General features: G+C 31.2%; 1 protein-coding gene across 2 annotated transcripts in view; it reads left to right on the top strand.

The window, feature by feature from the left end:
- The window catches only part of LOC140053873 (CNK3/IPCEF1 fusion protein-like), a 34,116-nt gene that overhangs the window by 7,771 nt on the left and 11,383 nt on the right, over positions 1–14,962 (top strand). For both annotated transcript variants that reach the window (XM_072098606.1, XM_072098605.1), the window contains exons 7-8: positions 454–522; positions 1,502–1,764. In XM_072098606.1, coding sequence (XP_071954707.1) covers positions 454–522; positions 1,502–1,764 — 332 coding nt within the window. The remainder of the gene's footprint in view (positions 1–453; positions 523–1,501; positions 1,765–14,962) is intronic.

Genomic DNA, 14,962 nt, shown 5'->3' with positions numbered 1-14,962 from the left:
AATTATCTTAATCTAAGAGCTCATAGAACAAAAACAAAAACATATATATATAAAGTCAATGTAACAAGGCATTCCATTGTATGTGCATTCTTGACACTATATTTTCTCAGTTGTTGAGAATGAATTGCTGCAATTGAAACATTTCTTTAGTAAAGGCATTTGCCTGTTTACTTCCTGCAGGAAGTGCATATATTAGCTAATCAGTATAAGTTGACCTGTCTACAAATTAAGCTTTGCTCATTTCAGTTTTCTTCATTTAGTAAATATTTGAAATTAGAAAAATATCTTGTGAATGTAATTACTGATATCTGAAAAATTAAAAACAAAAAAAATTGGTTGATTTAAAAAATATTTGATGTTAACATTTTCATTAGGTATTTACTAATAAAGTTTTTTTTTTAAATTTAAAACAAAAACAATTATTATCAATATATGTATTTGTTGTTTTTTTAGTCTCCTGCTCATATCAATGAAAAGATCCATCCAGGAGATGAAGTCTTACAGATCAACAAACAAACTGTGGTAAGTATTCTTTTAAAATATGTCCAGAGGAAAAAATGTGTGTCTTCACTGGATCCTTTCTTGCAGTCTTTTATAGAATATGTGTTAAGCATCACAAGACCTACTCTAAGTAAACAAATGCTTGTTGAGCAGCGGAAAGGTCTATTGTTTTTTATCTCAAAGGACAATGTCATTTAAATTTCTGGTTTCACTTTAAGAAAATGATGTTGACTAAGCTATTGTTCCGATTGTATGTATTATTATATTAAAAACTCTTTTCTCAATAAATATTTACTATGAACTGACACATTTTAATTATCCATTTGTTCCGTTTCTTGATTTGTATAACTGTTTCATTTTATGACGAACAATAGAAGTAACAAACATCTTCTTGTTGTTTTTAAAGTCTGCGACTTTTGATGTATATTTTTGTACAATTGTTTTTTTATGAGCAAGAAATAAAAACAAACAAACAAACATCTTCTTCTACAAACGCATATATTTACTTACGAACAAAAACACATTTTAATTGTCCATATGTTCCTTGTCTTTATTTGTTTAACTGTTTCATTTTATGACAAACTGAAAAAGTAACAACGCATATATTTACTAATGAATAAACTAATACATATTTAATTTTCACTATGGTCTGTCTTTATTGTACAACTGTTTTATATTGTAATAATAAATAATAAGATGTTGCAACTCCTATTCAACATTACGTTACAACTACAACATATATTTTTTTTCTTTATACCTCAACATGACTACGTACAAAATTATCTTTCTCAGAAAACAAATGTTAAAAAGAAACAATTAAATATTCATAAAAGGAATATCAAGATATGTATATAAAAATTTAAATTAAGTTTTACTTCTTTTAAACAGAAGACAAGTTTAAGTCACTACAGTGTCCCAACACATTTTTTTCTTGATATAGATTGAATGGAGTCATGACAATAACAATTTTGTCAACATATTTTTTTTTCTTTATTTACAGGTTGGATGGAGTCACAACAAATTGATAGGTGCACTGAAGGCAGACAAAACTGGTGTTGTGTTAACGTTAAAAAAGCGGCCGTGTAATCTAAAAACACCTGGTCACGTTATCAACTCACACAGATGGGCCGGCAAGGCGCACGCACCGCCCGGCAAACCAGCCAGCAAGAGTTACAGCCGAAGGAAACTTCTTGAACAAAGTAAAAGTAGGTTGGAAGAACACAGTGAAGAGCGCCCTCAGGACACCGGAAGACCAAGGAAATGGTAAATGCAATGTAATACGTATTCAATTTCACATTATATATATATGTATTTTGAAGAAAGTAAATTTTGTTATGACCATTTTCCCGGTGGTGTAACGCAGGTGGAAAAGGCCCTTGGTCTGCATTGGGGGCTGCTCATCCCTTAAGCTCTGGGTCCCCTGGGTTTAGCCAGTAAGTGCTCATAGGTATTATGCCACTGCATTTTTCCCTTTTGAGTTATTTCTGTCCGTTTTGTTCATAATCTACATCAAAATGTTAACTTTCTTCAGACTACATTATATACAAACTCCACTGTTGTGTGTTTGTTGTGCTTTAGTTAGTCTTTACACCACTAAATAGTTATTGCAATAATATATTATACTTGTGTCATTCACTGTTTGCACGTTGTATTCTTGTTTCCTCACCTTTGCGAGTTTTCTTAGTGAATTATTAAAGTCAACAAGAACATTATCCTCACAAAATCATACATATCATTAATTGTATTCTACATTATATTCTTTATCACTGAAATTTTAATAAGAAATGTTCATTTCTCATCTACTCGTTGTTATGCATTCACTGTTGAATATTACTAATTAATATTCATAAATTTTAATGAATATTCATATATTAAACGATATTCATGTTGTACGTGTATTCATTTGCAAATTTGATAAGCCTTCATGTCTTAATGTAACAATAAGAACAAATGGTTTATTTATTGTGTATTCATATATTATATTAGTCGGCACTTTAAACAGTTCTTTTCAATACTATACTTGTCTGATATTGAGAGAATTGTAATGTTAATATACTTATCTATTCATAATGGGTTTACTAATTTCATTAAAATGATAAAAATGATCACTAATATAGTAATAGTGCATTTTTAGAATTTTCTATATTACTATATTATTTGTTCAAATTTGTAAATTAACTCTGATTCAAAATTTAAAAAATAATGTTTTTGGATTTGAATCAATAACTATACATATAGTTTGATTTTAGATTTAATTAGCATATCTAAAATACAAATAATGGTGCTAATCAACTACTACCTTATGGTGTTTTAGAATAAAATTAATAATTAACATATTTAGAGTATATGTAGAATTAATGATGATACATATTTAATACAATATATACAGTTATACAACATCACTTCCATTTACGGGTTACAGTACTATAGTACAATATACCTCATCAATGGGTGGGTACTAGAGAAATATTAACCCTTTTCTTTTTGTTAGTTTGTTTGTTTTTAATTTTAAAGTTGTCGTTTTTGTTCCAATAGTTTATTCCAAAACCAGTTACTTAGGAGGTAAAGAAAAAATACTTTTTATATCAATTGTTATTTTTTTAATAGTTTGTATTTTTCAACAGATAAAACACATTTTTCTATCAAACTTTTTTTTAGATTAAAAAAATAAATTCTGAAAATGAAATAATAAAGAATCTAAAAGGATATGTGTCAAGTATATATTTATTTTAACTTTCTGGCAAAGTTTTAATAAGATAAATTGCTTGCAATATTAACAAAAAATGCAAATTTTATTTGATTATTAAATTTGAAAGCTTATGATTTATAACATATTATTAATAGGAAGTTGTTTTTGAGAGATTTAGGTTTATTTGTTATGTTTATAGAATGCTAGGTTATTCTCTTGCCTGCTGTCAGTCAACTAGGTAACCATGACTAGGTAAACTGTTTTTACTGTGAGTTTAGAAATCACTCTTCACCACCATCAACTCTCTTTTATTTTTACTTGTATTAATTAAGCTGGATTCTCAATCCTTATTAACTACTTATTTAATTTTTCATTACTCAAAAACTTATTTTGTACATCAGCTTTAAAAATCTAACACCTTTGCTTCTATCATAATTCATTTTTTGAACTATAGTATTTCGTAGCATTTCAGATTTAATACTTAAATTGCAGTAGGGCTATAGTGTAGAGAGTGTCTCCCGTCAGGTTCAAGTGACTCTTTTATATACAGTCAACTCTTCCAATGCTGGACTCTTTGATAAAACCAGAAACTCTCCCAAAACCAGTCTTTTCTTAGGTCCAAAATATCCCAAAGTCATTTTTACCATTAGAAACGCATTCCTAATACCGGACTTTCCGCAGAACCATCAGACATATTAGGCCAGCCCAAAGGTGTCCAGTATTGGAAGACTCTAGTATTTTTCAGTTCAAGATTCTATTCTAGACAGAAATGTTTCTTTACATTATCAGTTGATAAATAGGCGTTATGACAACAGTTCCTCATCATTTTGTTTAACTGTAAATGCTTGATTGATTTTAATTTGATCTTCAAGATTATTCTCCAGCTCAAACTTGTGATCTATAATAGTAGGCAGAATCTCAAATCTTGATTTTTAGAATTTAGCCATTTTTCCTCTGTGCTATAAAATGAACATTGGATTTGAAGTAATACTGATATGAATTTATTTGTTGATTATAGTTTAATAATTTGAATGTTTGTTGTAATCTACTGCTTCATGTTGCTAATCTTTTAGGCTTGTATACTTAGTTGAAGATAGGATATTTAGAACATTAATTTTACTTTATGTGCTTAATATACATTCAGTTTGCTTAACTTTATTCGGCTGTCTTTAATATGCTAAAGCTACTAAACCGCTACTTTAACAAGAATGCTATATGAAGTGAATATGTTATGTTGATATGAAGGAGATGATGATAAGGATAACAATGATGTTATTGATTATGACCATCTTTCAAACTTGTGAGAATTAATTGTGAGACTTAATTGTGAGTACTTGGTTGTAGACTAGAGTGTGAATATTTGGTTTTGAGTGTTGGTTGTGAGACTTAGTTGCAAGACTTGGTTGTGAGTATTTGGTTGTGAGACTTGGTTGCGAGACTTGTTTGTGAGTATTTGGTTGTGAGAGCAGTTTGTGAGACTTCTTTGTGAGTATTTTGTTGTGAGTATTTTGTTGTGTGTATTTGGTTGTGAGTATTTGGTTGTGAGTACTTGTTTGTGAGTATTTGGTTGTGAGAGCAGTTTGTGAGACTTCTTTTTGAGACTTCTTTGTGAGTATTTGGTTGTGAGTATTCAGTTGTAAGACTTCAAACATATTATATCAATGATATTGATGGCAAAATTTGTAAAATTTCACAAGTTGATTTCATCTACTGCCCTCTTTCTTTTTTTATGAAGCTGGTTTCTAGCTGGAGTAGTGTACCAAAATTAAAACATAAACTTTTATTTGTAAACAGACCTATATACATTTTGAAAAATCTTAATGACTAAATTAGTCATGTAATTGTTCCAGGCATGGAGGAAATATACACTATACTATCCAGGAGTATAATTGGGCTACAATACTTTCCATATTAGGAATATTCATACTTGCCCTAATAATTGACCAATCAGATGATTGGATTATTAAGAGTTGTCTAGGTACTGGTTTGTTTGAAGAAACATCATATTTTTAGAAATTATGCCTAAAGATGAAATTCTGTATAATATATTATACAACATCGACATATATAGATATTTTTTAAATGTAATTTAGAGTTACTTATATGACATGTCAAGCTTACAGATGAATGAAGTAGACAATACAAATCTCTGTCTACATTATTAACCTAGTTTGAAAAAAAAGAGTGTGATATGCCTAAATATGGTAGTGATATGCCCAAATATGGTAGTGATATGCCTAAATATGGTAGTGATATGCCCAAATATGGTAGTGATATCATCATGTCCATATATGGCCACATCACATGTTTGATAGTGTAGACAGAGCCTAGTATCTATTTCCTGATGTTGCAAACAAGTTTAAAGTAACAGTTTGGTTTGAAAGTAAAAATAATTTTCTAAAAATGTTATGAAAAAAATGTATTATCACTTTCAAATCAAACCGTTTAATTTTAGTTCTCGTCTACTGCAATTTAAGAGCACGTAGGCCTATAAGTATTAATTTGTGCTCATTGTCTTATTCTCCCTTATTCTTGATTTAAACATTAAAGTTTGTTATTACGTAGGAATGTTATCAAAAGCAAGCGGTTATTGCCTAACAGCCCATTAACTTCTTCTATATCATGCTGAAAATCTCTAATCTGTGATAGGTCTGTAAATGTCTATAGCTCTCATTTCATTGGTAAATTTCCTTGTTTAGATTATGTTGCAGTTTGCAAAACAGGAACTAAAAACGTGCAAACAATAGGGAAAGGCTCAATTTCTAATAGTTTATTTTATTTGCATGAATTCAACAAGTCTGGCAGTTTTTACAAAGAAAAGAAATCACTTTGTAATGCTTCGAAAGGTGAATTATTATTTGGAGGCTAAGTGCTGTGAGCGATTCAAGTAATTCTCTGTGTTTGTGATGTCATCAATAGACTTATACAGGATACCATGCAAGGGTTATATAGTAGCAGAACCTTGGATAAATATAATTAAATATTTTTAGTGTAGGAGTTATAGTACATAGTTTGGTTAAACACTAACAATTGCTTTGTTGCGTTGGTATAAATGGAATATTGTATTGTTTGTGTAAACACGATATAGAACAGAATTTGGCGTTAGGACGGGACTCAAAATTGGACTGGAAGGAAGTGCTTGACCATGGGTCAGTTGTTGCAAAGGTTTTTCAAAAGTAAAAGGTAAGACAAGTTTACCTGCTGTAGGTCAGTAATCGTTTGGTTGTGAAAAGGAGTTAAATGGTGCATTGTGAAATAGCTGATAAAGATTGTTATCTTTTTGTATAGGCTTGAGGAACATAAAAGTGTTTGGAATGCTTTTAAGTACATTTTTAAAGTTGTAAACGGTAACCAGTCCGCGATTTGATTCTGTAAAAAATTAAAAGTCATGGTTAATAAAAAAAAAAAGACCTGGACAAAATCTTTGAATACAATTTACCCAACTAAGACATGAACCTGGAAACTTGTGCTTGATATGCAGGCACTCTACCATTAGACCACTGGGACTGGGCATGCCTTTGCATTAGTGTATAAAGATAGTGAGATTCTGACAAATGTATTTTAGCAATGCCTAAGTGTGGAAAGTGGAAACTACAAAATGTGTTGTATTTTGTATAGGTATAAAAAAGGGGCCAATTTGGTTCCATTCTCACCTACCCTTGAACCAACTTTGAATACACTGTATGTGGGTTTGTATGGATGCTAATGGACTTTAGTACTTGAAGGGAGTATTTAGATGGTTAGTTTCGGTTATATTTGAGAGGTTCATTCATGTTGATAGGAGCACTAACATGCATTGGCGTCTAGGGTATGTGTACTATTAAGTATAGTAGCAGTATGTGGTGTTTTGCTTGTGTTGTTGAAGGACCCCTACCACTAATTTGGATATTGTTGTTTTTGTTTCTTTTTAAATCAGACTCTCTTAGCCATTTTCCTTTTATCCACGTTTACTGTATTTCTGCTCTCAAATTTATGTTCATTCAAGTTTTTTTCAGTTTTAAATTGTTATTACTTCCTCCCATTGTATGTAGTCTAGATATTTTTTGGGTCACCAGACTTCTCTTATAACATCGTTATTGCATGTAATTTATATGAAAGTTTGTTGAAATAATTTGTGTTTATAGTGCTTATCCCTTAAGAGACTGTATACCATTTGTAAAAGTGTTTGTTTAACATTGTTTGTTCCTTATCGAAATATGTAATCTAAGCTCTAGAAATGTACAAAAGTATAAATAATAAAATACAGTATAACTATTAAACACAGCAGCGACAATATTTAACGCTACAACTAGCAGGTCATATGTTATTATATACAAAATAGTCGCGATAGATTGATTTTGTCTTTTATGATTGGTTCAATGTTGACATAACTCAGAAGGAAATGTTAAATTGCGGAGTGAATGGATTAGATCCGTTGGGAATACAGGAAGGAAATCATGGAATCAGGAAGCTTAGATAAGGATGACTATAGTTTACCTTGGCAATTTTTATTTCAGCTTGGATTGTACTTTCCTTTTCTGTGATATTTCATAATACTAATTATGTAAAGCAAAGTTTTGGATACTGTACTCACTTGTTTCATTTGATTGCTTCATTCAAGCGGAACATAATATTTCCTTAAGCTCTGTCTACACTATTAAACTAATTTGACAAAAAAAAGTGTGATGTGCCCAAATATGGTAGTGATATGACATCATCAAGTCCATATTATGGGCACATCACATTTTTTTGTCACATAAAGTTTGATAGTGTAGACAGAGCTTTAAAACCGTTTGCCAACATTTTAATGTTTGTAAACATTTTGTTGTTAAATAGATGAACCGTCTTTTTGTCATTATTCACTCATACGTTTTTATTATCCTCATCATCATCATTATTATCATTATCTCATTACTTAATTGTGGAAACTTAAGCTTTTTCTTTGTGCTGCTTCCCTTCTTATCATAATATCAGCATCATTGTCATATCCTAATACATACACCTTTTATCATTATCAATTATAAAAAAATATAGGAATAGTACAAAATTATCCAATTTATTATGTAATAATAATTATTTAGCTAAATTTAGTCATTTAAAAAAAATGTTTCCGTAAAATCTTGTGGTGTCCTGTCATTATTTTCAATCCTTGTTCTGTTTTCCGATGTTGGTTTCCTAAGGGAATTGACTAATTAATATTTTAATATATACACTAGGGATAATAGCCAACATTGTTCTGTGTTCTCAGTAATATTTAAATGGATTTTCCTTTAAATCGTAATCCATGATGAAACAATGTCCTGCTATAAAACAAAATTAAAGTATTAATTCTAGATAATTAACCCGGATATGTGGTATCGATTTTTTTTTTCTATGATGGACACAACTTTGGTAATTTTATCATTTGTTGGTGGTTTTCATTCTTACTAATATTGTTAAAAATAAATGTAATTTTTTGTTTGATCATAAGTTAAGTTTTGTGTTCAGTCATTATTCCAGAAGAATCCATGGTTTGATTTTAACATCATACGAAACCGACGAAACACAAAGCTATGCATAATTAAATGTATGACATGGGGGAGGGGTGGGGGTGTGATATACATTATAGGTATAGAGGGAAATAATCAGAGGGGTAGGTTCAGTTATATTTAGAAGTGAGGTTGATTTATTTAGAGGATATGTGCTAATAACATGTTATGATCTAAAGCTCTGTCTACACTATCAAACTTTATGTGACAACAAAATGTGATGTGCCCATATATGAACATGATGATGTCATATCACTACCATATTTGAGCATATCACTACCATATTTGGGCACATCACTACCATATTTGGGCACATCATACTTTTTTTGTCAAACTAGTTTGATAGTGTAGACAGAGCTTTAGGATAGGTGCAGATGGTACTATTCTATATATAGTGTTTTTGAGTAAGACGCCAATAATTATTGCAATTGAACGTTGAACCTAACCAATGAAATCAACTTATACAACACCCCTACCATAAATTTCGTTTTGTTTTGTTGGAGCCCAGGTCAGTAAAATGTAATAGCTTTTATGTTAAGAAATATCTAAATAATTCTATATATGCATGAGTTGGCATAAATAACTTTGTTGCAAAATTTTAAGTTGAAAACAACATGCAAAAAGTTAATTGTGAAAGTGAATGCAATGAGAAAACTAAAACAATAAGAAGGAAATCAGAAGAATATTAGGAAGCTCTCGTTGGGGATTTCCTCACCATGGTAACGGAGGCACTCCGGGAGTTTAATTTACCTGTCCTGTCACTGCGTCTGATTGGTCTACTATCTCCCAGTTGGTGTACTTCATGGAGGTAGAAACTTTTGTTATTTTGTACCTCCAAGACGAACTCCTAGTAAGTTCAACTAAATGGAATGTCCCAAAAAATTACCTCAAGGCTTCCTGCTTGGTAGATAAATTTGTAAAAAAAAATATTTTGATAGCACAGTAAATGACAAGTGTCGGTGTACAGTACCATAGTGTGTCATTGTCTATTTTGCATTCATTAGGTTGGCTTTACTTAATGATTTGATTTTAAAAGCGGTTTACCTTTTTGTCACTGACGGTCGTCAGTTTCCTTTATAGGATTATTCAAATGCTATTATGAAGTTGTCAATTCATGGTAGCTGTGAAAGAAACTTGAAAACTTTTCAACCATTTCCTGTTCTGTTGCGGAGAGAATTCTGACATTTTTAAGTTGGTGTTCTATTACTTAAATTGTTTCACTTGTTAGTAATGATTTGGGGTTTCTTTTAACGGGTTAATTGTAACCGGAAGATGTTGATTCATAAAGAAGTTATACCATTGTGGATTAAGGAAGGGTTGAGAGCCGTTGTCACTATTGAAGTTAATTTCTCGTAAGTTTTCAGTTTTTATAGCCAATTATTTTAACTATAAGATGCTTTTACTGTGTTCATTCATTATGTTAACAAAATCATGATGTGATCATGTGTAGGATATCCTGATATAAACGCTAACATCATGGTATGACTTTTTAAAAACATTCTTTTTATAACAAATCATTGCTTGAGATGACTTTATCTCTTTAGATAATTTATTCCACAATATTTTTTTTTAAATTTTTGTGAAATAGAAATAGCATGGAGGTATATATCTTCACTTTTTGTATCTTCAGCCCACCTGTTCCTGTTGCATACACAAAAGCGATTTATTTTAAAAAAGATTAAAAAAATTTAATTTTTACTGTGGTGAGTGATGATCATCAACAACAAACTAATGATGTCATTACCCAAATGTATTGCACTCACATCACACAGCAGTTAAAAGCTCAAAAAGATTACAGATACGGTAGTTGACTCAACGGTCAATGGCAGTCAAAATAAAAACCATTTTTATTGGAACTAAACGTTGCACAGTGCTAACAATTTATCATTTTAAAAACACTCTTAATAACAAGGATAGCCTACAAACAATCCTATGTTTATATACTCTTTCATTTTCATATGTTTGGAATTATTTGAGAAAATTGATGATTTACTTATTATTTAACCATTTATTTGTTTAAAACAGGACTCATACAATAATTTTATAACCCACTAGAACTGAATCCTGATTATCATTATGATCAGAATGATAACGATTATAAATCATTATGTCATCTTTAGGTTGAGGATAATGATTACAAATATGGTGAGTGTATTTTATTCTCAAGGTCGAAACTGATTCATGTTCAATATTGCGGTAGAGGATTCATTATGATGCTTCATTGAGTACGTGCATGACACTCACGACCTTGTAGATATATTTAGAAATGCGTGTTGCCAACATGGCTTCTCACCACCAGATGTTATATAACTGACTGTAACTTTCAGATGCAAATAATATGTAATTAAAAACAACAACATTAAAAAATGTTATGAAAAATGCTATATTGGTAAATGACTATTTGATTACACAGTTAAAATAGGTTTGCATTTTCTGATCTTGATAATTGTGATTGTTAACTTCTTTGACTTCTGCACCAAATATCTGGAGTGTGGGGGTAGGGAAGAGGGCAGTGGAGGGGAAGCAGGAAGTTGAGGGAAAGGGGGCAGTGGAGGGGAAGGAGGAAGTGGAGGGGAAGGAGGAAGTGGAGGGGAAGGGGGCGGTGGAGGGGAAGGAGGCGGTGGAGGGGGAAGTAGAAAGTTGAGGAGAAAGGGGCGGTGTCATAATTTAGAAATCCCAAGCCAGCAGCAACCTCAAACATGACATGTGTGTTTAGTATTCACATAAGAATGTAATATAAATACTCAATAGATTCATTTTGTTGATAGGTTTAAAATAGGTAATCATACTGGGGGAAAACCTAGAAAAGTTTATTTCCTGACCTCTAATAAATATGTCATTGTTTCCTGCTCAGATACTGTATTGAACAAATCTGACATCTTGCAACAATACAAGTATGTATGTTGGATTCAATTGTTATCTTTTCCTTTGTTATTACCCTCTTTTACTTTTGTTATCTTCTATAGACATTAGCACTGTAGGTAGCTAACCATAACCAGTTGATTGTATTCTGTAGGGATTTAGTAGCTAAACATCACCCTGTTTGCCTTGGGCTTCTGTGTTTGCATTGAATTTCACCTGCGTACCTTAGAAGGTCGATTTGTGTCACTGGTTTTTATGACTGCAACTAGTAGTATTTGACTGTTCAGAATTGATTGTATAGTAAAGTATAACTGTGTTGAATGTAGGGCTACTTGTTGATTTCGACCATGCAGGTTGTAATGTCATGATTGCATTGTTGAAGTACCTAGATTAGGTGAGTGTGTTTACTTCATGATGGTGGGGTTATTTTTGTGTTTATTTTGGTAGACTTAGTATTTCCTTGTTTGAAATTGTTTGCAAGGCCCAGAAAATGACAAAAGGTTGTATAATGTAGCCCAGTGGGAAACATAGTTAGAGAGGAGGTCTGCTTTGATAGCATGCATGACAACAACAGGGAAGTATGTATAAGCCATGTCTATACATTACTATGTGTGATGTGCCAATATATGGTAGGAATATGCCTGCATAAGTAGTGATATGACATCATCATGTCCATATATAGGCACATCACATTTTGTTGTCACATAAAGTTTGATAGTGTAGACAGAGCTTTAGAGTATGTCCCCCTTCTGATTTGCAACATTTTCAAGACAGAGTTAAATTAAGTCATTATATCTGAAGAGAAGAACTAACATTTTTTTTGCTGGGTGAGAAATGACTCTGACTACAGAGTCATTCTAAAGCTCTGTCTGCACTATCAAACTTTATGTGACAAAAAAGTGTTATGTGCCCAAATAATGGTAGTGTGCCTACATATGGTAGTGATATGACATCTTCATGTCCATATGGGCACATTACATTTTTTTCACATAAAGTTTGATAGTGTAGACAGAGCTTTAAACCTGGCAAGTCATCTCTGATATGTTAAATTTTGGATAAAAAGACAATTAACTAATTTAGTTGACAAAAGAAATATTACTCTTATTTTTTAGGTTTTAGTAAGGTAAATATATAAATTAATTTATAAAAGAAGTTTTTATTTTAGAAATGGAATCAATACAGGCATTGAATGTAATCAGTTATTTTTTATAAACATGTGATATTTAAAATGTTTTGATAAAATTCCCAGTAGTGATACATTAAAGCCTCATCAAATGTTAAAAGATTACTAAACACAAGAAATGTGACTGCAATCTGTACAGTGTCTCATTTAAAATCATCAAATGCCACGCTAATATATACAAACGGCAATCTATACAAACTCAATTCAAATGATAACCGTTTATACTGTATATAATACATTAAAGCAATGAGTGTTTATATCATTAGCGAATTGTGACATAACAATGCTTAACCTCCAAATGTAAATTTTATTTTATTAAAAATATATTGTCCCCCTAAAAAAATTTTAATATATATAAAATTATTTGTAAACATTTTTTTGTTCAATATGCCATTTTAATGTCTAATAATAGTTATTCACTTTGACCAAAAACTGGATCGAAAAAAAAAGTTTTTTTCCCTGAAAAAAATGTATTAAACCAAAATATACCTAAATTGTCTGTCAGACAATGGTTTTTTGGGTAAAACCGTTTTTTTTTGTCTTTTTAAAAGTTAAATAATGGATTTTTTTTTCTACAGAAGTGAATAATTTTATTAAAACCCCAAAATAGCCTATTCAAAATCTTAAAGATATAAAATATGTTTTAAACTCATTCCTCATCCTTCAAATGGGAGATTAGCTGTTGGTCTTGTGCACAGGAAAAAACACTACATTATTTTTGTGTCCTACATAATTTAAAAATAAATTTATCCACACTTAGGAGGTCGCTGCTTTTTTGTAAAACTTGCAATTTCGGCTTCGAGAACAATTTTTGATAGCAATATAATTTGAATAAATAAAACATATCCTTCACATCAAGGTTAAATTCTATATTTATTATGTAGACATGATGGTTACTATAATCAAAACCTGTTCTATATTCTTTTATTTAATGACTAATTTTGCGAATTCATAATAATATTACTCATCTAATAATCTGACATAAGAGCCGACATGTTTTTCAAATAAAATATTATTATGATTATCGGAGCGTTACTTGATCAACTATCGTTCAGTTGTTTTAATCCATTCAATTGTGAGGTGTGGTTAATAGAAGTATAGCTGCAAATAAACAAGCTGGCTTTTGTACTGAATAGTAATATTGTTTAAGTAGGTTGTACAGGAAAAATTGACGTCGGAAGTGGGAACTGTGACGTAGTACAACCTACTGTCAGTGATTGGAAAGTTCAGTTGCTGTGATAGGTGTACCACCAACCTTGTCCGGTCTATCTACTCCTACTAGCTTAATCGTAACAGATTTTATCAAGGATTAAATTCGGGAAATTGATCACAGTCGTTGGCGTATCCAGCTGTATATAGTGCGTGCAAATTGGGGGATGTTGGATTTTATGCTTTGATGTTATGTTTATCTAGTTGATCTTACTAATACTAATATTAGTGACGATTGGACAAAACATGTATTGTAGTACAGTATCTGTGTTGATTTAATTGAGGAATGAAAACATTGTTGTGTTGCAGATTTATTGATTAAATCTAGTTTTATAGATTAGATTGCAACGTTTTCGCACCGTTCACTTCAACAGATCTTTCCATTGAGTTAATTACTTTGATGTAGTTATCGTGGCACAAGTACCTGGTGTACTTCGGCAATTAAGCCGCCTTATTTCACGCTACACCGCAGGAAATAGTACAATACAATAAATCTCCGTTCTTCAATTCAATCACATCATAATTTGCTCGTGGAGAGATAGTGATTACCTGTTAGCATTGCTGAGATACATCTTCCAAACGGAACTTTTCACATGGAATTTTAAGCTATATTTTGTATAAATTCAAGGATAATATGAATTGTTTCAGGGGCGTTGTGTCGTCTGTGACCGGACGCAAGGGAATATATCGAGTTTCTGTCTACCATTCTCGGTAAGAAATTACTAAAAATGAAAGGAAAAGGTGTTTTTATGTATTTCCTTCCTTTTTTAATAAAAAATGCTGTTCCTTATAAAACTAGAAAATTTATCAAAATGAACATTTAGCTGTAGTAGTATCTCTGTTAAGGGTCTGCTTTGTTAATTTATGCAAATTTATGCAAAGATTAGAGCAGTGTTTTAAACCATGGAGAAATAAGATCAAACTTAGGAATTGTGTATTTCATTTGTAGTGTTGTTATCGTACTTAGGCCTGAGAGGGGAGATAGTAAATGTTATCTGCCACAACATTATT

Source organism: Antedon mediterranea, chromosome 7 (genome assembly GCF_964355755.1).
Source record: "Antedon mediterranea chromosome 7, ecAntMedi1.1, whole genome shotgun sequence".
Taxonomy (NCBI): Eukaryota; Metazoa; Echinodermata; class Crinoidea; order Comatulida; family Antedonidae; genus Antedon; species Antedon mediterranea.
The sequence above is the reverse complement of the archived record's forward strand: the minus strand, read 5'-3'. Positions and strand labels throughout refer to the sequence as shown.